The sequence below is a fragment of the Hippocampus bargibanti genome, linkage group LG20 (genome assembly GCF_051943395.1).
Source record: "Hippocampus bargibanti isolate YZ-2025 linkage group LG20, ASM5194339v1, whole genome shotgun sequence".
In the NCBI taxonomy this organism is placed as follows: domain Eukaryota; kingdom Metazoa; phylum Chordata; class Actinopteri; order Syngnathiformes; family Syngnathidae; genus Hippocampus; species Hippocampus bargibanti.
In genome coordinates, this window is record NC_142753.1 from 2152237 (window position 1) to 2177892 (window position 25656).

Below are 25656 nucleotides of genomic sequence, written 5' to 3' on the forward strand. Positions count from 1 at the left end.
TCGACTGCATATCGCTTGTATTAAGATTTTGCAACAAATCAGTCCCGAATTCCGTGAAAGGTAGCTCACATTTGGATTTCGTCCAAACCACAAAGGGGGAAAGCCTCTCACCTCGTGGGAGACGGAGAAGCCGCCTGGGACAAATAAATTGAAGGCGGCCCGGGGCCCCGTCTGCCTTCAAGCTTAAAAACATGGGGGGGCGGGGGGGACTCGAGTCCTACGAGCTCATATGCTCCACCTGGATGGCGGACGTGGACACTGTGAGGCAGAGGTCCTTGTGTTCGGCCATGCCCCTTTTGTACTGAAGCTCGCCGCCCGGCACCGTCTTGTACTGGTGCAGGTCGTAGGGGCAGGGCATGACCCCCTCGCCGGGCTGCTGGTACGGGGCAGGAGGGCCGCCGCCGTTGGGGTTGGCGGGGCCTTGGTGCGAGGCCCCTCGACCCCGCCCCCTGCCACGCCCCCGGCCCCGTCCTCCGGCGACGTGGCCCCGCGCTGGCGGCTCACCCGCCGCCAGCGCGTCGGGGTTGTGCTTCCTCATGTGTTTCATCAGGTACGTCTCCTGCGGGAAGAAAAGCGGCAAAAGCGGTTCAGCCAAAAGCCAAACGTGGCCGTGAGGCGTGGCGCCGAGGCGTACCGAGGTGTAGGAGCGGTTGCACAGGCCGCAGGAGAAGAGCTTCGCGTGTTTGACGGTGTGCGTGGACAGGTGCACCTCCAGGCTGGCGGCGTCCGTGTAACCGCGGTTGCAGTTGTGGCACTTGAAGGGCTTGTCCTTGTTGTGCTGCCGGCGGTGAGACTGCGGCGAGCGGAGCAGAAGACGATTTTGGTCGGCATGTGAGACGGCGACGGCGTGCGGGAGGGTGGCACATTTGCGCTACCTGCAGGTTGGAGAGCTGAGTGAAGGCCTTCTCGCAGCCCGGATGGCTGCACTTGTACGGCCGGTCACCTGTGTGGATCCTGCCGACAAACAGGAGGACAAACGGACAAAGTTTGACTCGGACGGCAACAACATGGACTTTGTGCATCCCGACGCTTTTTCTTTTGCCGCTCTTTAGCGAGGGACCGGCCCGGTCCACTCCGGCCCAGTACCGTGTGTGCTGCTGCAGGTGGCTGAGCTGCCGGAAGGTTTTCTGGCAGTAGCTGCAGCTGTAGGGCTTGGCCCCGCTGTGGATGCGGATGTGCTGCGCCAGGTAGCTGGAGTTGGCAAAGGACTTGGAGCAGTGGGGGCACTTGTGGGGCTTGGCCTCCGTGTGGTTGCTGACGCGGGGCCACGTGAGGGACGGCGGGCGGGGGGTGCGGCGGTGGCGGCGGGGGAAGGCCCAGACCCAGGGAGAGAAAGAGAGAGAGAGAGAGAAAGAGCGAGAGAACTTTAGGCCGCAGCACGAGCAACGTTGCAAATGGAGCCTTCGAGCTTTGGGCTGCTTGCCGCCATTTTGGAAATCACAAAATACAACAGGTGCAAGCACAGTCACGCTTTTCTCTCTCTCTTTCTCAGTCTCCGTCTCTTGGCCTCCGTTCTGGCTCCCTATTGGACGACAGCTTACGGCAGGTGTCGGGAACCTATGGCTCGCAAGCCATATCTGGCTCTTTTGATGATTGCATCTGGCTCGCCGATAAAACGAAATACATATTCTCGGTTTTCGCAGTTCATTTCCGTTTTGGGAGGCAGTTGGCGGAAAGCGCAATTTTGATTGGATGATACTGACCTAGGTGGCCGTTTATGTCAAAACAAAACACACATTTTAAATAAGCCTGACAAGTAAAAATGATGATGAATGATGAATATCGTGCACTTCAGGTTGAATGGACGGAAGGGTTCACCTTTGTGGAGAGAAAAAGCCGTGATTCTAATTTGCAGTGAAACAATACCATGAATGAAACAGTTGAATATCAGTGGCACTTTGACAAGCCCCATGCTAACGTCAGCATCTGCGAGAGACGGCAGAAAGCAAGCGTGCAAGCTAATGAGCAGTGTGCAGGCTAGCTAGCAGTAACTTGCAGTACCCTGCAAGTTGACTTTCATTGCGATCGTTTGGATGGATTTTTTTAACCAATCATGAGGAATGGAAAACTATTCATATAAATGGTGATATCACTAAGTTATTTTAAATACAGTAAAGTCTTGTTATATCGATATTGGTTATATCAATAGTACTGCTTATTACGATACTATTTCTATGAACTCAAGGAGAAAATTACATGCCCGCAGGATCGGATATATCGATAGTCCGGTTATATCGATATTTTTTTCAGACTCCCGAGAATATCGATAGAACGAGACTTTACTGTAATACACAGGTGTCAAAGTCAAGGCCCGCGGGCCAAATCCGGCCTGCCACATCATTTTTTTTCGGCCCGCGAAAGCAAATCAAACTTTTTAAATTCCATGATGATTGCTAAAATCTGAGCCAAAATTTGATATTTTTGGATGTCAACCACAATAAAAGTCATTATTCTTGACTTCAGATTTGAAAATGAGTTATTCATTAATTTGCTGTGTGCTCTATATGTAATATTTGAAGGGATTTAAACATTCTAATGGGTTCCCCAAATTCATAACGGCCCTCGAGAGGAAACCATAACTACAATGTGGCCCGGGGCAAAAAATGACTTTGACACCCCTGCTGTAATACATTCTAATTTTTTGTTGAAATCACGTGCATGTGTGTGTGGCTCTCACTGAAAAACATTTCTAAATATTTGACTTTTATGGCTCTCTTAGTCAAAAAGGTTCCCGAACCCTGGCTTACGGGGAGGCATCCCCCCCCCCCACCCCACGCGACAGGTGAAGAATCAATGGAGACCAAATAACAATAAATTATCTTTAGCATTTGACCCTCTGACGGGCTTTCAGCGCCAACTAAAAAGCTTTTTGGGGCGAAGTGTTCCAGTGTGCTCAAAAGCAAAAATGTAGGCGCACAGCCTGCTTGCTTTAAGTTCAAGTTGACCATCAGCGTGACATAAAAAACAAAAACAAATGCACTACTCTTTTTTTTCAACTCCACCATGTCATCAAACCTGCAAGCTTGATGCAAAACACCACCGGTAGGCTTACATCACAGGTGACCAACTCAAGGCCTGGGGGCCAAATCTGGCCCGCCATCTCATTTTTTTCGGCCCGCCAAAGCAAATCAAGCATGTCAAGTGCCATGCTCATCTATCAAGCTGGCTAGCGATCAAACTAGCATGTCAAGTGCCATTTTGCTTGCTCAAGTCCCAATTTTCAAATGGTCCCTTGTCAAGCACAATAAAACTCATTATTTTTTTATCTCCCTCAAGCGCCTCAACCCCCCCCCTCCCACACACACACACACACACACACACACACACATACACACAACCCGCACGCGTGGGTCGGGTCGGTTGGGGTACCGTGTGTGCTGCTGCAGGTGGCTGAGCTGCCGGAAGGCTTTCTGGCAGTAAGTGCAGCTGTAGGGCTTGGCCCCGCTGTGGATGCGGATGTGCTGCGACAGGTAGCTGGAGTTGGCAAAGGACTTGGAGCAGTGGGGGCACTTGTGGGGCTTGGCCTCCGTGTGCGACTTGGCGTGGATCTGCATGTCCGACTTGCTGAAGAAGGTCACGGCGCACATGCGACATCTTGAATGGGAAGAAGACCAAGTGAACATTTTGAACATGTGCAAGGAACATTTGAAAAGTGTGCAAAGGAAAGCGCAACCTGTACGATTTGGACCCTTCTTTACTGGAGTGCTCGTCCTCGTCGTTAGACAGGTCGTAAGGATCGGCGGAGTGATGCTGAGGAGGAGAGAACATTCTTCAACCGGATGTGACAAGAGTGGAACACATCTGATAGCGGCGATGTGGATGCTCAAGAACCTGTCAAATTACCCCACCCCCATTATGGCAAACCCAAGTGGCGAGCCGGGCATTTCACAGCTAGGCCTTCAGTAGTGCTACGACTGAATCAATCCAACCCTTCAGAACTATTTGATGACTCTACAACAAGGGTGTCAAAGTCATTTTTTGCCGCGGGCCACATTGTAGTTGTGGTTTCCTCTCGATGGCCGTTATGAATTTGGGGAACCCATTAGAATGTTTAAATCCCTTCAAATATTACATATGGAGCACACAGCAAATTAATGAATAACTCGTTTCCAAATCTGAAGTCAAGAATAATGACTTTTATTGTGGTTGACATCCAAAAATATGAAATTTTGGCTCAGATTTTAGCAATCATCATGGAATTTAACAAGTTTGATTTGCTTTCGCGGGCCGAAAAAAAATATGTGGCGGGCCGGATTTGGCCCGCGGGCCTTGACTTTGACACCTGTGCTCTACAAACTGCAAAATGTAGTGTAATTGACTACAGGCCCACTAGATGGTAGCGTTAGCCACGAAATAAGGCCTGCAAGAAGACCAACTCTAAATCAAATTGTGAAGGCATCCAGGCAGATTTCTGACCCAGGTAACAAATGATGGCTGAAATGTGATTGGTTCAAAGCTCAACTCTGACTGCCAGACATGTGCCAAAATGTGTCCACTCCAGTGCCAGGGTTTTTGTCATTGTCACTTAAATTCCAGGAGTCACAGAATATTGAATTTTAGGACTAGGTCAACATTCAATGGAGCGTAAGAAACCTTAGATTCTCTTCTTTCATCAGAACAAAAGAATTAATTCCTAAATTATAAGGGTCTGGAGTTACGTGAGCTTGAAATGGGGGTGGCTGTCCAAAATACAATACATGTTGATTTAGGTAGCGCTTTAACAACAGCTGTAGCTGGAACAAAGCGCTCCCATGGAAATAGGGTAAATGCTGCCCCTTGTGGAAGGGAAAGACATTGCAAGAGGCCATGGCCAGCGCTTTATCGGCACCCAAGCATGAAAAAAACTAACCCAAATAAATTTGGGAATGGTGTCCAACATTCCCGAATCAATTTGTGAATGACTTAAATATGAAAACACACATCTGGAAGCAGCACAACAGGGGAAAGAAAAGCAATGAAAGGAAGTTGAAAGACAATTTGAAATGATTCCAGAAGAAATCGTGGACAAATCAACGTGTGATTGGGATATGTGGAGGCCAGCAGAGAAGGCCTTGCAAGGCGTGACGCTCCCCCACTGGGCAAGCCCCATAAGAAGCGGCAAAGACAGCCTACCTGGCCGGTGGCGGCCAGGTGCGCCAGTATTAAGGCGTCGCTTCCTGCAGGGAGGATGCTGCTGCTGCTGCTGGTTCTGCTCAACATCTGCTTGCTCTTCCTGCCGCGCTTGCCCGGCGTAGCCATGGCGGCGGGGGGGCCCGCCGCGTTGTTCTTCTTGTCTGAGGACACAAGCGTCAGCTCGCCGCCCGTGCCCATCCCGCCACCCGGCCGGAGTCAGCAGTTCACCTGCGTTGGGGGGGTGCGCCGCCGACACGATCATGCTGGTGGCCGAGTGAGGTCCGCCCACAAACGACTGCGTGGAGGCACCTGGGGGAGTGCTGATGACCAGGCCCGCTGGCAGCAGACCAAAACCAAAGTCAGCTCAAACAACAGCAGCTTGGTCAAACGCGACATCTTTTTTGTTTTTTCTTTAACTCATTGACTGGCTAAATGTGTCCACTCGGGTGCCAGAGTTTTTGTCATTGTCACTTGAATTCCAGGACCCACAGAATATATATATATATATATATATATATATATATATATATATATATATATATATATATATATATATATATATATATATATATATATATATATATATATACACACAGTAAAGTCTCGTTATATCGATATTCAAGGGAGTCCGAAAAAATATCGATATAACCGGGACTATCGATATATCCGACCCTGTTTGCATGTAATTTTCTCCGTGCGTGCATAGAAATAGTATCGTAATAAGCAGTACTATCGATATAACCAATATCGATATAACAAGACTTTACTGTGTGTGTGTGTGTGTGTGTGTGTGTGTGTGTGTGTGTGTGTGTGTGTGTGTGTGTGTGTGTATATATATATATATATATATATATATATATATATATATATATATATATATATATATATATATAAAAGCTTTAGGACTACACAAACGTTCAATACAGCGTTAGAAACCTTACTCTCTTCTTTCATCAGAAAAAGAGTTAATTCCTAAGTTACATGGGTCTGGAGTTATGTGAGCTTGAAATGGGGGCGGATGTCCAAAATACAACGCAATACATTGATTTCTATAGAGCTTGAACAACAGCTGAAGCTGGAACAAAGCGCTAACATGAACAATAGGGGAAATGCTGACCCCTTGTGGAAAACGAAAAAACATTGCCAGACGCCACGGCCAGCATGAAAAAAAAAAGCGAACAAATTTGGGAATGGCGCTCTACGTCAAAATTTCAATTCTCGAATTTCCGTGAATGGCAGCGAATGAGTCGATGTCAAGTTGGATGGCAGTCGGAGCATCGCTAAGGAAGCTTCCGCTCACCGGCGGTCATGATTCCAGAGGAAGTAACGGGCATCACGGCGACGTTCTGCGACGCGTGCGACTGGTTGACGTGCGCGCCCACGGACGCGGCGGCCCCTCCTCTTCCTGCCGCCGAGCCGCCGGCTTCCTGTTTGGTGACCACCCGCAGTCCGGGCCCCGCCTGCGCCGGCCCGGGGATGGCCAGCACCGCCGTGGGGTAGTGGGGGGCAGCGGAGGACGCCGCCGAGTGCGGGTACGCCGACGTGCCTGACTTCTCCGTTCCCAGATGCTCCTTCGTTTTGTTCAGGAACATGGCACTCTCGATCTAGAAAGGGTGGAGGGGGTCGAGGGTCAGGGTAGGTGGAGGGGGGGGACGGCAGGAATGGCGGGAGAACAAGATAGGAAGCGGGCCAGGCAAAAATGTGAAGAGGAAGAAGGAGAGACAAGAAACAAACCAAAAAGTGAGCTGCAAAAAGAAGCAAAGAAGCAGAATGTGAGGGAGGAGAGCTCCGACAAATGAGACGACAGGGACAGCCGTAGGGTTGCAAAATGACACCAAACGGGGAAACTTTCCATGGGAAGCCTTGACCATTAAGCAGCCATTCACAATCGCCACGCCTGGCTGGAAATTGCCAAGTCAACTATCATTGAGGAAAAGACTAAATTGGGGGGCGGGGGGCAACGGCAGGCTGTTCCGAAATGCCAAAGAGTCTGCGGGAGCGTCCGCTGATGACCAGTCCAAATGTTCCACTTGAGTGACACAATCCCCCCACCCATTGATTCCCACGGAAAGTTCCCAATATTTGAATATTTCTTCAACTCCGGAGCTTCCCACTGATTTTTTTTTTAGCTGCGACGTTCCACCCCTTTGCAACCCTAGACAGGAGTGTTGGTCATGTGACTGGCGCAAGCGTCAAACAAGTCACATGAGCGATGTGGTCGGGCGAGCGTGCGCGTCAGAACGGAAGCGTCGGCGTGGACATCAAACGGCAAGGAATGGCGGGACACGGAAGAAACATGCCACCGCACCAGATGCATTCAAGACAAGGCCAACAATGAGGTTGTCTCTACCTGTCCTTGTACAGTGGGGACGGGAGACCAAAAGTAGGACGAGTTGAAATGGGATTCGTCCATTTTTTCTGCAATTGAAAAGCAGCACACTTAGAAAACACCTGCGTTCCGACACCCCTACCCCCCAACGTCCTTTCCAGAAGCCCCCCTCAAAAGACGCAAATCCACAAAATGGCCGCCACCCATGTGACGATTGAGATCAAATGAAAGCTTTTGGCGCGTGAGCACCTTTTGGTTTTTAGGGACGGGCGAGGGCCAATGCTGGACAAACTTTGTGCTGTCGAGTGGTCGTCGAAATGGCCGTTGATCGTTGGAGGAGGGCAGGATGGGGGGGGGGGGGGCATGGAATAGGGTGCGATACTGCACCACTTTCACGCATGGGCAAATCAATATCAGGGTCAGAAAAAGTCTGTTTTTGTGTGTTTGTTACGGAAGAGCATTAGGGCCAGGTTGAAATCTTTTTTTGTTGAGATGGGGTATTATTCTGAGAAAAAAAAAAAACACAAATTTGCTAGATTTAAAGGACAACCGATGCCATTTTTTTGTTTCCTAACTGACATCAGAAAATTTTTTATAGCATCTAAAATACCCGAAACACGCAGGCTGATGTTTTTAGTCAAATGAAAAACACCGATAAAAATGACTTAAAGTGTGCAAAAACTGCAAAAAATTGAGCTGCAAATTGTGGATTTTCGGAAAGTCTCGCCCCCAGTTCGTGACGTCACGCCAAGACGTCTTGCCTTGCTCAAGAATTAAAACAATGACTTCAGATTCGCAGATGTTCTTCCGGGTCATTTTGAGGCATCAGGACTGAAGAAAATGCAGAAAATGGCGCCCAAGCTCCGTTGGAAATTGGCTGATTTATCTGCTGGGAATTTGTGTCAGCGAATATCAAATACAGTGAGACCTCAACTTACAAACACCTTAACTTACAAACTTTTCGTCTTACAAACGTCAAATTTATGAAAATTAAACCTTATAATAAGCACTATTTTCATAATACACACCCACCACGGCTGGCGGAGTGATCTTCGGCGGAAGCACACGACCGAACAGCACCACAGGTTAAGTTACCAACAGTCCTTATGGAAGGTGACTCTCCTTCCATAAGCCATCAACGACCATCAAAAAGGTCAATAAAACTTTATTTTACAGCACAGTTTATTTCCTTAATTACATTCGTCATGTAATGCGCCTCTCTTTCCAAACAGCAATTCCCTTTGACCTCCAACGCCATTCCATCAAGCCATAAATGACCATCACAAATGTAAATAAAGTGACTTTATGATACAATTCAGTGTATTTCTTTCATTACAATAAAATAGCACATTTATTATACATAGAATAAGGTATGTCGTGTGTAGTTTTAAGGCTTATTTAGTTGAAAAGTATATTTTATGGAAACCCGGGAACGGATTATTCTCATTTTAATGGTTTCCTATGGGAATTTTTTTTGAGATACACACTTTTTGCCCTACACACTCTGTCTGGGAACCAATTAAGTTTGTAAGTTGAGGTCTCACTGTAGTTGTCTTGGTGCAACACACAACAATTCACCATCACATTATTTGTGTTTTCCTTCTAATTTCGCCATCAACACGTATCAACACAAAGTTTTCAGACCAAACAAAGTACCGCAAAATGCATTGTGTGTCGCTTTCTCGGTCAGGGGCGTTCTCTCCGTGACGTGACGTCAGGAATCGTCACCAACTCAAAAACAAGACTTCCTGAATATTCAGCGCAAGTCTTAAAACGTAAAATATAGCTATATGCGGTGGAATCTTTGTAAAATACGCTCAGTAGAAGTCATTTGAAGTGATTTTACAAATTATGGACACAACTTGTCTGGAGGTGTCGGTTGTCCTTTAAAGTCACAAATTTGCTAGATTCAAACTCGCAAATTTTCTAGATTTAAAGTCAAAAATTTGCTAGTTTTGGGTCGTGCGGTGGGTTGGCGTTAGCAGCCTCGTGAGACGAGATAATTTGCAGAACAGAAGTGGATACCTGTGGAGTTGCAGTTATGGCTGCACAAGGTATCGTAATTCATTTATTTTATCCGGTTTTGTTGGACTAACTACGTACAAAATGTCTCTTTGTTACTAAACCCAATCTCAAAGTAACAACTGATTAATTCATCCATTTCAGCAAGACCATATCCTTCAGCTACGGGAGAGCGTTAGGCTGCTAACACCAACCCATGACCGAATGATTTATCTCAAACTCCAAAAGTTTTTTTTCCATGTTTAAATCTAGCAAATTTGCGAGTTTGAATCTAGAAAATTTGCGACTTTAAATCTAGCTAATTTGTGTCTTTAAATCTATCAAATTTGTGAGTTTCAAACTCGCAAAATATTTTCTCAGAATAATACCCCATCTCCAAAAATATATAGATTTCAACTTGGCCCTAATGCTCTTCCGTAGTAGGTCGGGGTGGGGGGTAAAAACTTCAAATCCAAGCCACTCAGAATACTTCCCTTTCTTTCTTAACACATCTTGTCAAAACTTTCTCCAATTGTCTGCCAACTTTGAAGTTTGCACTGACAAGTTTCTGTGGTAGTTGAAGTTGCGTCCGAGACAACGCGTCAGATTGATAGTGTTGTTTCAAATGATGACATGACAAATCTTGATTTTAATTTCAGAAATGGAACAATGTTTGCGGGAAGACCCGAGCGTCCGCAGTCAAATCGCTCACCTCATTTAGCAATCACAAAATTGTTTTCCTGAATGATCTCAGGATGGAGGACTTGAGAGACGTTCAAAGTGTTTATTTTGTTTTGGAAATGCCACAAAGATGGCCGTCACTTGTCGGCTGTGCAAATAAAATGCAAAAACAATTCAGATCCAGCACACAACGGCGGAGTGAAAAACTAAATGCCATCCATCCCTAGGAAAACAGAACATGACATATCATCATGTTGAGTGCAGAAAACGCACCAGTTGAAACGCTTCATGATTTGCTCCAAAGTCATCAGTCAGAAAAGGGGCAAAACGGTTTTATCATTATGTTCCAAAAAACACATATTGGCAAATGTCTTAACTTTGAACAACAAAGAAGATGACCGAACAGTCTTCTTTTATGGAGGGGGCCTGAAATAGATTTGGACAATTTGAAGTGAACTCAAATAGCTCTCCTCGTTTTAATTTGATAATGCATAAATTGTCACCGTTGGTTGACTGCGGTCTCGTTTTGAACAGGTGGGCCCACAACGCTATAATATTTGATCCATCGTTGTATTGTATGTAGAAAAGAATCTGTTTTAAATTAAATTAATATTTGATCAATGTTGGATATTACTTGGAAGCAAAAACGTTAAAAGACAGACAGTGACCTGGACGCACTATCGTTTCTTTCATACTTAGTGTAGTTTGTGGTGTGGTAAACACTGGACTAGACTAACCTAACATGCCGGCAAAGGAATCAAATTGATCGGCAGCTGGTTGAATATATGTGGAGGGTTATTGGCTATTTTATGCATATATTTTTTCCAGCCACGACCTCATCAACAATTAGCACAAGCTGGGGAAATATGACACACGGCGGTCTTATTTCAAGGAGGAAACTGGTTGATGAAGAGCTCGGCATTCCTTGCGAGAACTTTACAAAGAAGCACGATGCTTAGCATGGCTAGGCTAAGCTAATCAGGCCAACTTGCTCCCATCAATTTTCTGCTTTTGTTCGCTAAACCTACGCGGAGGCCGCGCCGTCGGTGTGCTTTGCTGGCTAAACATAAACACCCTCGTTGGCTGTCTGCTTCACTTGGCTACTCGCTGCTCATCGCGGTGAGAGAATATAAAAAAAGAAAAAAATCTGTCGTATTAAAAAAAAAAAAAGAAAAAAAAACAGGCAGGGGAGAAAAAAAACGTCGACGCCGTCGTCGCCACGCCAGGGAGACGAAAGCTTCATGCAGACTTCCGGGCGCTGGGACGACGACGGCGCGCGCAGACAGTCGGTGAACAAGCGACAAATGACTCCGTAGGTAGTTACCGGTGAAATGGACTGGCCGTCGGCCCCGCGTAGGTTCCTCGGGTCGAGACACTTGAGAAAGTTTGTCCAAATCAGCCCCTCTTACCGCTCGAATATTTCTTTTTTTTTTTGCCCCCCCTCTTCGCTTTTTTTCACCCTCCAGCTACCCGCTAGCGTCAAATGAAACATTGAACACGTGCAATTCCGCCGGGTTCTTTCAGAATAAACTCAATGATAATCGTCTAAAAAAACTGACGCAACTGAAAACATTTCCAGCCAAGTATATAAACGTGGGATATTCTGTTTCCTAAGTACAGACAAAAATTTGGGATCAAAAGTGTGATTTTTGTGTCCTGGAGACCCCGATGATGCCTGCCTGAAGGGCGCAGTTGGGACTGCATTTCGATCAGAAAAAAAGCTAGTTCTTATACCAAGACAATTTTACAAAAAAACCCGAACGTCAAGATGGTGTCTTCCGGTAGGTTAATAATTTTTGTCTCCATCTCTCTCTAGATATGTGGTTCCTTACCTGGGTTCAATGGAATACGGGAGGGAGCGGGCACACCTGCATGGCCATCATTGGTTGGTTCATTTTGTGCAGTTAAAAAAGGTATAATTGATACTAATTGTCTTCACATTTTTAGTTTTTAATGAATTCGTGTTTTTATGTCTTGAGTTTGTAAAAATAAAAACAAAAAAGATACAGCACTCTTTTTTCACAAATAAACCAGTTGGGTTGGATATCTCCAACAAGTTTAATGATTCAGGGTGTCCCCTGCCTGAAGACAGCTGGGACATCCAGGGTCTGGACTGAGGAGTTCTTGAAAAAAAACTGTGGAATTCAAAAGCTAAGTAACTTTATTGCAGAAGTTAACAGGTGTTTGTCTCTCAGACAGCACGAGGAAACATATGCTAAATATGAAAAACAATTAAAAATGCACATAAAATGAAAGATTTTTTTCTTTTTTGGACCAAAGGTTTTGACAAAAATGTTTGTCTCATCGCACGATCTGATGTCCAACCACAGCATCCAAATGTAAACCGCCGGGCGTTCCAGCACCCCGCCGGTTGTCCTGAGCGTATGTTGATCTCAACAGAAGACAAGAACACCTCATTCCGAGTCGGACAGTTCAATGATCTCCAAGGGGTCGCACTGGGTGGCCACGCTAACCTGTCGAAGGTAAGAGAGCCTGAGTGGTGGGGTGCAGCGGCCCCCAAACGGGGGCGCTGCAGGATTGGCCTCGTCTTACTTTGTACTTCTTGGCGGGTGGAGATTTCGAACTGTCGAGCAGCTGGCAGTCGGGGTCGATGGCCCGCCGAGGAGAGGCGCAGATGACACCCATGTCCAGCAGCACCTCCACTTCACTGAAAGATTCCGCAGAAGTGATTAAAATGAGCGCTTGGCCACTTTACAAAACCGTCACCCCCCCAAGAGACAATATTGTACCAGATTTTCCAGTGCAGCGGAGTATAAGCTGCATCCCCAATGAATGACGTATTTTAAAACTTTTTCAAACATATAAGGCGCGTCTTCAATGAATAAAAAAAAACTATTTCCAAATGTAATATATAAATAGATCAAAGTTTTCCAAATATAAGGCACACCACATAATACAGTAGAGGCTGGGGTTACACAGTACTACAGGGGGGGGATTAATGGAGTCGGTGGTTGCTAACAGTAATATGAATAATCCATTTCATTTCTAAGAGCCTTTCAAAACACTCAAGGTCACTTTACAGTCACAGGATAAGTTTTTCTGTAGGTGAGCAGCGGCAGCCACACGCGCCAGCGTTCACTCAACCCGGAAGTAACTCAAATAGGATATTAAGACAAAAGATAGAAATCTAGCAAACTAATAGATAGCTAATAGCTAGCCAGCCGGATAGCTATTGTACGGTATTACAGAAAAGAGAGAGAAGACTTAGCACAATATTTCTTACTAATGTCTACATAAACAAAAGTAAAAAAAAAACTACAACAAATAATGTGACAACACAAAGACAGTATATCTCTCTTCCATGACATCTTTACAGTGTGACAAATGCGACTACGTTTTGTGCAAGTTTGCTGGCAAAAAGCGCGGTAAGGGAACTAAAATATTTATTTGTTTTCTCGTTTCATCGCACAAATAAGTATGAAGGACACTCATAAAGGCTAATCTAAAGCTGCAGTGTAACAGTGTTTTTTTTGGGCTGGAGCGGGGAGCTCTGCGCCTTCACCTAGCGTTAGGAAATATCTACGTGATACACGAACAACCCACAGAAAACAATCAGGGCTTTGTAATAGGAACAACAATTAGTTCAATTTCCTGCAATTAAGGAAAAACATTCAATGTAAATTTCAAACACAGTGGAAGTCTGAACAATTACCATATTTTCCAGTGTACAAGGGACACCCAAAATCCTTCTTTTTTTTTTCAAAAGATGACTGTGCCTTATGTCAAGTAATATTGAGCCACCGACTCAATCCCCCGTTGTAGAAGAAGTAGTGCGTAACCCCAGCCTCTGCTCAATATGACTTCCCATATAAGGTGCACCAACTGGCGTATAAGGCACAGTGTCATCTTTGGAACAAAATCAAGGCTTTCGGGTGCACCTCATACACCAGAAAATATGGTAATTCAAGATGTTCATTTTTATTTGTCAATGTACTTCATCCATATTTTAAATATTGCATGTGTCAAATTGTGTGTGTAAATCCATCTCATTTGACGACACAGCTGAAAATAAATGGCAATTAAAATATTTGGAAAAAGGAAAGTGGCAGAAAATGTCATGTTTGGCGCTTTGGTCACCTGTCATTGGCACCGATGTGATTGTGTTTGGGCGCAGCGTCCAGCATTTTCCTCTTGTGGCTCGCGCTCAGTCTGCAATGGGGCGTCGACCAAAGTGGCGGCGAGATGCCGTTGGCGACGGGCGAGTGACGCGTCATCTGGAGCGCCCCGTTGAAGGTGAGCGGGGGGTCGGTGCCAGTACTGGGGGAAAACAGCAGTGGCTTGAATTGACACGCGACAGCGTTTGGAATTGACATTTTACTGCTACCTTTGGAGGCCGCTGACCCCGTTGACCTTGTGGTCGGGCGAGGACTTGCGAGGCCGCCCGCATTCCGATCGGCTCTCACTCGGAGACGAGTGACTGGATGGCGGCAAGAGGCCCGAGACGTGACTGGTGGCCTCCTCGTTCTCCGTCGCCGAGGTTAGGCTGACGTTTTGCGTCGTCGGCACTTCCTCAAAGTCGCTGCTCGTTTTCTCCGTCTCATCATCGTCGTCTTCTCATGAGCGGGTCAAAACAAGCATTGAACATTGAACTTTGACGCCGTTTGACTTTTTTTTCACACACACATGAATTGTTTTGAACAATTTCTCCGCCTTTCCTCATGAAAAAAAATCAAGAGTGACAATATTGTTAACATTTTTTGATTAGGGTAAGAAAACCTTTATTTCTCTTCAATACCTTCTCCTTGATTTGTACATTGCAGGGATGTATCTGGGAAATTTGAAAAGGGGGCCTAATTTGAAAATGGATGGGCCGAATTTAAAGGACAACCGACACCACTTTTTTGTTTCATAATTGACATCAGGAAAAACGTTTTGTAGCATCTAAAATACCTAAAACACGCAGTGTGATATTTTTAGTCAAATGCAAAACACCAATAAAAATAACTTAGTGTCTAAAAACTACTCCAAATTGAAGTAGTTTCAGTTTCAGAAGGTCCCGCCCCCCTGTTCGTGGTGTCACGCCAAGACGTCTTGCCTTGCTCGAGAATCAAAACAATGGCTTCGGATTCAGAGAAGATGCTTTCTTGTTACTCATCCAGTTATGAATATGATTCAAATAGTTCTGAAGAGGAAAGCAAACATGTTTGCAATTGATTAAAGAATTTATTCAGTGTCATTTTGAGGCATCTGGAGAGAAATGTCGCACCCAAAAAAGGCAGCAGATGGCATCAAAGCTCCGTGGAAATGGGCTTATTTGTCTCCTGGGGATTTTTGGATTGGATTTGCCTTTATTAGGCAGCCACTCTCGCGGCGCCGTCTAGAAGTCAAAATAACAAAAAAAAAACTAAATAAATGCTGCTGTGAAATGTAAATTTCTCCACTGTGAGACTAATAAAGGCATATCCAATCCAATCCAATCCAAAGCCACAGTCATTCATTCTAAAGCACTCTTTGTTACATGAAGCAGTTCTAGATGAAAGGAGAGGATCAAAGCGTCTTTCCACCAGTGGATCAGGGACATCATGGTGGAACGTGCACGTCAACTGCAAGCTAAATGTTGAAAGCAAACACGCAGCTGTAGCATCCATTGACGAAAAGAGATTGTCTCCTGTCCCACATAAATCTGCTTCAATTCCAAGCCGCAACAGTTCCGCATACGCATCTGCGCTCTGCGCTAACGCTCCTTTCTTCTTATCGCGGGCTCCTCAAGCCATGCATCCATCCAGCCGCAGACTGTCCAACAGCACCGACCTTTCCGCTGAACAAAGTGGGGCTGTGAAGATGCTGCCCATTACAGGCGCAAAAAATCACAATGGCCCCTTTGGTGTCCAGCGATGGCAGTCGAATGGCAGCGACATTCCTCCCCTTCAAAGACAGTACAGTGGGACCTTGGCTTATGAACTTAATTTGTTCCCAGACAGAGTGTGTAAGGCAAAAAGTGTGTATCCCAAAAATTAATTTCCCATAGGAAACCATTAAAATGAGAATAATCCATTCCCAGGTCCCCATACATACCCCAACATAATTTTTTACTTTCTAATTTTCTAAGCCTTAAAACTACACAAAATATACCTTATTTTATGCATAATAAATGTAGTATTATGATTAAAGAAATAAACTGTACTGTACAATAAAGTCATTTTATTTACCTTTGTAATGGTCGTCAATGGCTTGATGGAATGGAGTGTCCGGTTTCCTCAGCGTTAAACACTTGATGAGGAACATAGGCTTCTTTCACCATCTTGAGGAATGATCCCTTGTCGGTGCTTTCTCTGCAATAATTTTACCTTGTTCCTCATAAATTGTGATCTGTCTAGCTGGGTTGATAGCTTTTTGCATCAAGTGTACAGATGACTTGTGCGGGTTATTTGTGGAGCCTGATTGATGGGATATTTAACCTCCCAGTCTACACTCTGTTTTTGAACTATCAAAGTTGAAATGGGTCCAAATTTCACTGTTTTCTATGCATTTTCTCACCATTTTACTTTTTTTTTACTTTTGTTTTTTTGTTTTTGTTTCAAGCTCTGTCCTCTCCCTTTCGTGTGTGTGTTTTGTCACTGTCTCTCTGTCTGCCTGTCTCTTTAATGTTTAATCCCCCCCCCCCCCCCCACTGCTGGGTTCTTGACCAATCACGTGGCTTTAGCCGAAGACGGCATTTTGTTTTTTGGAGAATGGCCTCACTCTCTCTCTCTCTGTCTGTAACCCGATCCCCAACTGCTGCGTTCTTGACCAATCACGTGGCTTTAACCGAAGACTGGGGGTGGGGAATAGAGGACAAAAAAAGTCCGCTGCCATTCCTTGTTAGAACGGGCTCATTCACGAACGACACATCTCTCATTGTGGCAGCTCCGTGTGTCTCCCGAAAAATAGTTTTTATGCCAAGGTAAAATTTTCATACATGTAACGTTTGTAAACCGAAAAGTTCGTAAGCCAAGGGGTTAGTAAACCAAGGTCCCACTGTCCTGGCATATTCATGCTGCCGAAAAGGCGCAACCGCTCAGCACAGTCTCCTCCTCGATGAAGGTCATGGTAAAAAATGCTGAAAAACAATCCGTATCCATTCCACACGACGCACAACAACCCAAAGTGACAAAAGAAAACACAAAACAAGACAAAAAAAAACGAAAACAAAGCAAGGCTCATGAGAGCACTTGCTGACGGCTGCCTACTCTGGCGCCATCTTGGACTTCTTTTTTCTTCTTTTTATAGTAGTCTTGGTGCAACACACAATGATTCACCATCGCATTATTTATGTGTTTTCCTTCTAATTTTCCCATCAACACGGATCCACACGAAGTTTTCAGACCAAACAAAGTACCGAAAAATGCATTGAGGTGATGAAAGGACTGCTACAGTGTGTCCTTTCTCGGTCAGAGGCGTTCCTTCCGTGACGTGACGTCAGGACTCGTCACCAGATCAAAAACAAGACTTCCGCAATATTCAGCGTGAGTCTTAAAACATAAAATACAGCAATATGCGGTGGAAGTTTTGTAAAATACGCTCAGTAGAAGTCATTTGAAGCCATTTTACAAATTATGGACACAACTTGTCCGGAGACGTCGGTTGTCCTTTAAAGGACACGTCAGCCAATTTTAGCATGGCAGCATTTGCATTTTGCCCATGTTAGCTCTTTGTTCCAGCTTCAGCTGTTGCTAAAGCGCGATATAAGTCAATATGTATGTATTGTATTTTGTTCAGTCGCCCCCATTTCAAGCTCAGATAACTCCAGAAAAGTGACGTGCGGTGAGGTTCCTGGCTGGTGAGGCACTGACGTCATCACAGTCAGATTTACAAACGTATGAACTCTACAGAGTATCTTATTCACCATTTGATTGGAAAGAGTTAACGTGTTTTGTTTAAAATGTCATCTCAGCATTCTTTATATAAACTGTAGCATCGAAAAAAGAATTAAAAAAAACTTTATCGTGTTACCATTCCTTATAAATGAAGTCCATGCGCCGCTCCTTCTGAAGAAAGGCATCGATACCGTCTTTCTAGAACATTGCCTTATCTTTCTTCAGTTTTAAAAGTCTCTCTATTTCTTTCAATTTAAATATGTAATCCTCCATTCTGAAAATAAGGTCAAGCAACACGAAAAAATGACTGGATGGCTGCACTTGCTAACTGTTTACTGTAGCTCGGGCTCACTAATTCTATTATTCTGCAGCCGAGAAAGGCGCAAGAATATCTGTAAGCACCAGCTAAAGTGTAGAAATTTAGTTCATATACAAAAAAAATTTGAACACTTTAATAGCAATATGCAGAGGGACAGCAATGCGGTCTCACTGCAGAGCAAGCCAGCACAGTTAGCATAGTCATTGCGCAATCCATGGTGAGGCTCAGCCAGCTGCTGCCTCACCGCTCGTCTCTACTTAGTATTTGAACGGTAAATGTGAAAATTCAGCAATTTTGAAAAAAAAAAATCAAAAAATAGTGAAGTTAGATGGAAAAGACACGGCCTCACCTGCATCCTCTGACTGCACGTCACTACTCCAGACACATATTAACTTGGGAATTAACTGTTTTTTTATGAAAGAAGAGATTCTTAGGTTTCTTACGCGACATTGATTGTTTATGTCGTCTTAAAAGTCAATATTGTATGGGTCCTGCAATTTGAGTCACAATGACACAAACCCTGGCACTGGAGTGGACACATTTTTGCACATCATCCGGCAGTGAATGAGTTAAAAAAATGGGGACAAAATGAACATGGAACAGCTTCTGACCTGATCCATCTTGCTGGTTACTGGCTCGGATCTCTTCTTCAATGTCTGCTTCTGAGGACACTTGGTCGTCCTCGTCGTCCTCGTCGTCGTCCTCCTGCTCCATCCGACGAGACAAAACAAATGAGAAAATTTGCGGCGGCAATGCAGTCGGTGGCCACTGAGCCCCCGCACCTCTTCTGCGTGCCGCCGTGCCTTGTCCTTCTCGTCGGCGTTGTCCTGTTGGACGGCGTATTTGTTGATGACGTCCTCCAGCCGGTTCCGACCCAGCTCGCCGTTATTCTGGAGCTTCCGGAGCAGCGTGGGGTCCTTCAGCGCCGGGTCGTTGTCTTTGGAGACGGAGACCGGGTAGCTTGTGATTTTCTTGCGCAAAAAGACTCGGTCGCTCGGGTCTTACCGGGTTTGTATTGGCTGGTGAGTTGGCAGCCAAAGTCGTAGAGGAGGTCTTGGTGGCGCCTCTGCTGGATTTTGCCGCCGACGTCGGCGAAGGCCTTGCGGGCGATCCGCTCCAGCTCCTTGTCGCTCAGGTGCAACTTGTGCCGCTTGCTGGCCAGCTTCACCTGCTGGAGGATGTCCTGGTAGTCGGGCGGGTTCATGCAGACGTCGGGCCTGTTGATGTAGCGCTGGATCTGAAGGGGAGAGACACCAAAGCCTTGGCTGCTGTGCTTCTCAAATCGCACAGAAAATACTAATCCCATCAGGAAGATTTCAGCAGGACAAAAACACACTGACTGATTCACGTGGTCAAATGGCTTTCTTCACTTGCAAGTGCAAAGTTAGCAAAGTCAACCAACTCAGAAATGATAAATCGTTATTTTCATCAACAAAACTGCAGTTGACTGTGTAATGAATTGATGAGCCGACTGACTGGGTCAGTTCCCTTGTTGTCGTGGACAAAAAGAATGGAAAACTCAGAATATGCCTGGATCCCAGAGATCTAAACAGAGCCATCAAGAGAGAACACTTCAAGCTACCTACTCGTGAAGAGATTATGGCACAGTTTTCAAAGGCAAAGTATTTCAGCAAGCTAGATGCTTCTTCAGGATTTTGGCAAATGAAGCTGGATGAGCCAAGTTCCAAACTATGTACTTTCAACACTCCGTTTGGAAGATACAGATTCCTAAGACTACCTTTTGGAATTGCTTCAGCTCCTGAAGTTTATCACAAAACAATCAACATGATATATGAGCACTTGGAAGGAGTTGATACCTCGATGGATGACATCATCATTTGGGGTGCCACCAGAGTTCAACATGACAAGAGACTGAAAGCTGTGCTAGAAGCAACAAGAAAAGCAAATCTGAAGCTGAATAAAGAGAAATGTCAGCTAGGTGCAACAGAATTGACATTTCTGGGAGATATCCAAAGCAGTGAAGGTATCAGACCAGACCCACGAAAAGTGTCTGCTATAGATAACATGCCAAGGCCACAATGCAAAAAAGATGTGCAACGGTTTAATGGGATGATCACTTTCATGGGAAAATTTATACCCAACCTGTCAGAAAAGATGGCCCCACTGAGACAACTAACTGAGAAGAAGATAGAATGGCAATGGAATCATGAGCATGAAAAGGCATGGAATGAACTGAGGAAGCTGCTCACAGAGGAACCAGTACTGAAATTCTATGATCCAGAAAAACCAATCAAAATATCATCGGATGCATCACAGAGTGGGCTTGGTGCAGTACTTCTACAAAAACATGAAGGCTGGCAACCCGTAGCATATGCATCGCGTTCGATGACGGATCCGGAAACACGTTATGCACAAATTGAAAAAGAACTGCTCAGCATTACGTATGCCTGTGAGACATTTCATCAATTTGTGTCAGGACAAGAAATCAGCGTGGAGACTCATCACAAGCCCTTAATAGCATTGTCTCAAAAGCCACTAAATGACTGTCCACTCCGTATACAGCGAATGATGATCAGGCTACAACGTTACTCACTGAAGGTCGCATACACCCCTGGAAAACTGATGTATACAGCTGACACTCTATCCAGAGCTGTTGACCCGAAGGAGCACTCGAAGGCTAAACTGGATGAAGAAGTCGAAGCTTACGTACACATGATCACCAGTGCATTGCCAGTTGCAGATGCAAAGATGGAGATTATACGGATGGAAACAAACAAGGATGAGACACTGAAACAATTGAAACAAATCATCAAAAATGGATGGCCCGAAGTGAAACAAAATTGTTTACCAGACGCAGCAGAATATTGGAACTACAGGATGGAGTTATCTGTAGTGGATGACATCATATACAAAGGCAGTAAGATTGTCATTCCAAAGACTTTGAGAAGTGAAATGCTCAAAAAGATCCATGAAGGACATCTTGGAATTGAAAAGTGCAAGAAAAGAGCACGACAACTGATGTTCTGGCCTAGAATGAATCAAGACATCACAGATCAAGTGTCGAGATGTACAATTTGCCTCAAATATCAAGCAAATAAACCGGCAGAGCCACTACACCCACACCAAGCACGAGAAAGACCATACCAGAAGGTGGGTGCTGACCTGTTTTCGTGTCAAGGTAAAGATTATCTTTTGGTCACAGACTACTACTCCCTGTATCCAGAAGTTTGCAGACTGCAAGCTACAACAGCAGAAGCAGTGATAACATGCATGAAGGCCATATTTGCTAGAAACGGGATTGCAAACCAAGTGTTTTCTGATAACGGTCCACAATTCGCCAATGAGAAGTTCAGAAAATTTGCAAAGGAGTGGGACTTTAAACACATAACCTCAAGTCCACATTTTCCACAATCCAATGGATTGGTGGAAAGTTCTGTCAAGACTGTGAAAAGACTGATGTACAAGCCAACAGACAGTGGAACGGATTTCTACCAGAGCTTGCTGGTGTATCGCACAACGCCGCTCGAGTGTGGTATGTCCCCGGCCCAGCTACTCATGGGACGCGTGCTGAGATCCAACTTACCCATCCCGGAAAACCTGCTGAAGACAAAGGAAGGGGAGAAAGTGAGGAAGATGAAAGAACAACAGAAACAAAAACAAAAGTTCTACCATGACAGAGGAACACGGAACCTACCTGAACTACACACCGGTGACCAAGTACGGTACAAAGACAAAACAGACACATGGTCACAGAAAGGAACTGTTCTGCGTCAGGTCCAACCAAGGTCATACAACGTTCAGACAGAGGAAGGTGCTGTTTTAAGAAGAAACCGCCGAGATCTTCTCAAAGAACCAACCATAGCAAGTCAACGAACAGAGACTGTAACAGAGACTGTTGTAACACCTCTAAATCCAGGACATGCTATCCGAAAATCCTCAAGGAAAGTGATACCACCTGAGAGACTGATTGAAACCATTTAACATGTTTTCATGTTAAATTGATTTCAAGTGATCATGGTGAAAAAAAATGATGTGAATGTTTCATGTGAATGTTTCATTTATTGTTGCAAAATTTAGAAATACTTTATTCAAGTTTAAGGTTGCTAATTACTGACATAATTAAATTCATTACATTTGTTAAAAGTAAAGAATTCCATTAAGAAAGGGAGATGTAATGATATGAGCAAATCGTATTTGCATGTTCTACTAGTGATGCCTGGCTTTAGATCAAAGGAGCATGCGCGCTGCTGCAAGTCAGTCTGATGAGAGCCTACGAGAGCCACACATGTCAATTGCCTTCTCCCTCCAACCAACACAGCCGTCCTAATAAAGAACCTCAACTCTATCCAGAAGTTGTATCATTTACCGAACCCGCTTACACAAAGCAACACAGACTGTCCATCATGTTTTCCATTTTCATCTTTGTCAATCAACTATTTAAAGTGTCATTATTTCATGATGACGCACGCCTGGAGAGAAATAACTCGGAACGCTTGTTGGAGAACTCAACACTGTATGGCGACGGTTTCAAAGTCATTTTCTTGTCGCGGGCGGGCCACATTGGAGTGACGTTTTCCTCTCGGGGGCCATTATGAATTTGGGGAAGTTATTAGAATGTTTCACCCCCTCCATATATTTCATATAGAGCGCACCACAAATTAACTCATTCACTGCCATTCCCGAATTCATTCGGGAATTGAAAATATGATGTAGAGGGCCATTCCCAAATGTGTTCGAGTTTTGGGTTTTCTAGCAAGGGATGCTGATAAAGCGCTGGTCAGACCTCTGGAAATGTTTTTCTCTTCCACGAGGGGGCAGCGTTTGCCTTTTGTCTATTTTATCGCTTTGTTCCAGCTTCAGCTGTTGTTAAAGCGCCATATAAACCACTATGTATGTATTGCATTGTATTTTGGACAGCTGCCCTCATTTCAAGCTCAGATAACTTTCCCGAGTCCTACAAACAAGGACTTGGGAAAACAAATACGATCATCTCATGAGGGACATTGTCATCATCATCGTCATCATTTCCTAGGTTTGGATGCGGCCTACACACCCTCACCTTCCTGCTGATCTCAGGATAGCTGGTGTCGCTGTAGAGTATTTTGCGCTCCAGGATTCGCCCCGTCAGCGAGCTGCACTTCTTCAGCTCGCATAGCTTGTTGTAGATCTTCATCATCTGCACGAAAAGCAGAGGAGACCAAGGAGTTGGCGCGTCAGGAAGCGGCGCGGACCAAAGCAAAGCCGACCTTGTGCTTGAGTTTGTGCTCCTGAATGTACAGAGAATCCTCGGCATTCAGGTCGTCCATGGAGAGTTCGGTCCGCTGCAGGCGGCAGATCTCGTCGTCATAGACTTTCAGCAGGTTCTCCAGATACGCAATCTGGAAGCAGAGCGAGGAAGCTACTTCTCTGAGAGGATGACAACTTCTCACGTCAGGACACTCACCTGCTTCCTGGAGAACCTGCTTGCCTTTCCCTCCGCTTTCTGCTCGTCTTCCTGAAGACCGGACGTAGAAGGTTTCTCATCTTGGCCGATCGGTTTTGGCACTTGTACTTGGGCGGCATTTTCAGCAGACGGGCTTTCACTTTTTAATGAGGTAGACTGAGGACAAGCCGATGTGGAAGCGGAGGGGTTTTCAAGGTTCTTCTTTTTCCTGCTCCTATCTTTGTGCTGCTTGAGCACTGTGCACAGTTCGTAGATGTAGACAAACACCCTGGAACGTTTGGCCTCCAGACGGGTCAAACATCGACCCAAGCTGTTACGGAATTCCACTGATGACAAGTAGTCTGTACAGGCTTTGGCGTGATTCATCTTCAGGTATTCCAACACCTGAGGGCAGTCCTGGGTCACGGCCATGACGTGCTCCATGAACTGAAGGGAGGCAGGAAACAGACCGCACGACCATCAGAGAATGAGACATTTGTGGTGGCAAGGACATGTCGACACTCAAGACCTGCAGTCTGTTTGCCGGCTTGAAAAGTCTGCTTTTGTCCTGAACATTGACACTGTCAAATCAACAAATCAATAAATAAACAAAGTGCTTTCACTACTGTCTCAGAGATGTTCACTTCCATAGCAAGTCTATCAAATAAAAACATCTGGTCTCATGAGGATGACGATAGTGCACTTGCTATGCAAACACTTCTATCACCTCAAAGAACAATTTCTGATTCTCCGCCTGCAGAACGTGCTTCTTCTTGCTGGCCGAAGCGAAAGGCGGCTCGGTGACGTGGGTTAGGGTGGACAAAGGTAATCGGCGGGGCAAGGACGACGAGGCCAAAGTTGAGGAGGGCGGCCGAGGGACGTCCTCTTTATCCACAACAATGACGTCTGCCATGTTGGCGGATTCTTGGAGAGACCGAAAATAGGGAGTTATTGGAACACAACGTAGACAAGTATGACAATTACAATGTAACAGAGAGCAGTATGATTATCTTACAATGTAACAGAGAGCATATTTTATTTCAGGTTCCTCCTACGATGGGGACTTTTTCTATGCCTCCTGCGCCAAGCGCTTACTTGTGCGCATTTCATACTGTATTATATTATAGAACAAAGTAAATACTATTCATCTGCAAAAGAAGAGTAAGGGGGAGTTGTAGACTTTTTGATTGGATTTACCTTTATTGGTCCCGCAGTGGAGAAATGTACATTTCACTTTGCTCTGTAATCAACAAGACAGTCATGTACAACATTTACAAATTGACTTGTGTTTATCAAAAAGTCCTCAAAGAGGCAGCATGTACACTATTTCACTTGTTTATTTTGCCGTTGAAAACGTCGTAGACTGAAAGGAAAGAAGGAAGCTAGTAAAGCTACCCACGGACAAAACGGGAGCATAACCCCCCTCCTTTAACACGTTTATCAACAAATAAACTAAAAGACCAACAGCATTTTGACGTACACTAACCTGTTAGTTAAGGCGAGTTGATATTTAGGACGGGACTTGGACAGTCACCCGGCATTGTTCAAAAACTGTCCCGCGTTAGCTTACGTTAGCATCAGCACCCGACTGAGCGAGCGAGTAATAAGACGGAAGCGAAATTGTCGGAATTGGAAAAAAATGAATTCCTCCGAGGCTCGTCGATAAGTCGGCGTTATCTAAAAAGATGATATGACTGTGTTGGTGGGAATTTCATATCCATCGAAACACTTAAAGAGGAAATGTGGACGATGAGAGATAGTCTTCAACGATAAACTAGCGCTACCTTCTGGACCGGAGGATATCTTGTTGTGTTCGTGTACAAAAAAACAAAATAGGTTTCCAAGAAAGTTTGTTTGGAATGTCAAGGAACATCACACATACTGGAATAGTCTTTTTAGAATGCTTTCTGGAGCACTCACACACGCTACTGCATTCAACTTGACCTCAAAGGACATATTATCGTTGGTCATTAGAAGCAGGGACCAGCAGCACTTCATTTTGTATTTTACAAAA

General features: G+C 45.0%; 2 protein-coding genes and 1 long non-coding RNA gene across 11 annotated transcripts; 1 reads left to right on the plus strand and 2 right to left on the minus strand.

The window, feature by feature from the left end:
• Positions 1–11591, minus strand: znf384a (zinc finger protein 384 a). 2 transcript variants are annotated; one of them, XM_089023185.1, is made up of 11 exons: positions 11448–11591; positions 7463–7530; positions 6413–6716; positions 5341–5448; positions 5113–5273; positions 3674–3750; positions 3370–3594; positions 1087–1254; positions 876–954; positions 635–793; positions 1–559 (listed from the first exon to the last, which is right to left on the minus strand). In XM_089023185.1, the coding sequence occupies exons 2-11, from the start codon at positions 7523–7525 to the stop codon at positions 218–220; spliced, it is 1686 nt and encodes a 561-aa protein (XP_088879311.1). In that variant the 5' UTR covers positions 7526–7530; positions 11448–11591; the 3' UTR covers positions 1–217. The 2 variants fall into 2 exon arrangements, with proteins under 2 accessions (XP_088879311.1, XP_088879312.1); XM_089023186.1 differs by lacking the exon at positions 1087–1254.
• On the plus strand, positions 9729–14204 carry LOC148882673 (uncharacterized). 8 transcript variants are annotated; one of them, XR_016118606.1, is made up of 4 exons: positions 9729–11242; positions 11940–12036; positions 12181–12606; positions 12700–14204. It is a non-coding gene; the product is annotated as an uncharacterized LOC148882673 (long non-coding RNA). The 8 variants fall into 8 exon arrangements; XR_016118608.1 differs by having other exon boundaries at positions 9730–11242; positions 12212–12606; XR_016118602.1 differs by lacking the exon at positions 9729–11242 and adding an exon at positions 11270–11476.
• On the minus strand, positions 12262–25399 carry daxx (death domain associated protein). The gene is made up of 13 exons (XM_089023184.1): positions 25129–25399; positions 24840–24882; positions 24370–24566; positions 23664–24089; positions 23467–23598; positions 23280–23396; positions 19265–19496; positions 19042–19196; positions 18871–18964; positions 14469–14694; positions 14222–14401; positions 12677–12791; positions 12262–12597 (listed from the first exon to the last, which is right to left on the minus strand). Exons 3-13 carry the CDS (start codon positions 24553–24555, stop codon positions 12538–12540), a joined length of 1923 nt encoding a protein of 640 aa, XP_088879310.1. The 5' UTR covers positions 24556–24566; positions 24840–24882; positions 25129–25399; the 3' UTR covers positions 12262–12537.
• Positions 25400–25656: the final 257 nt, after the last annotated feature.

Excerpts from the sequence above, each read along its gene's own strand:
- znf384a (XM_089023185.1), bottom strand. The coding sequence starts at position 7,525 with ATGGACGAATCCCATTTCAACTCGTCCTACTTTTGGTCTCCCGTCCCC. Across the intron at positions 3,751-5,112 it reads ACCTGGCCGCCACCGGCCAG|CATCACTCCGCCGATCCTTA; the intron begins GTAGGCTGTCTT and ends TCTCCTCCTCAG. Across the intron at positions 3,595-3,673 it reads GAAGGGTCCAAATCGTACAG|ATGTCGCATGTGCGCCGTGA; the intron begins GTTGCGCTTTCC and ends TTCCCATTCAAG.
- daxx (XM_089023184.1), bottom strand. The coding sequence starts at position 24,555 with ATGGCAGACGTCATTGTTGTGGATAAAGAGGACGTCCCTCGGCCGCCC. Across the intron at positions 23,599-23,663 it reads GCAGGTTCTCCAGGAAGCAG|ATTGCGTATCTGGAGAACCT; the intron begins GTGAGTGTCCTG and ends CTCTGCTTCCAG. Across the intron at positions 12,598-12,676 it reads CACCCGCCAAGAAGTACAAA|GTTAGCGTGGCCACCCAGTG; the intron begins GTAAGACGAGGC and ends TACCTTCGACAG.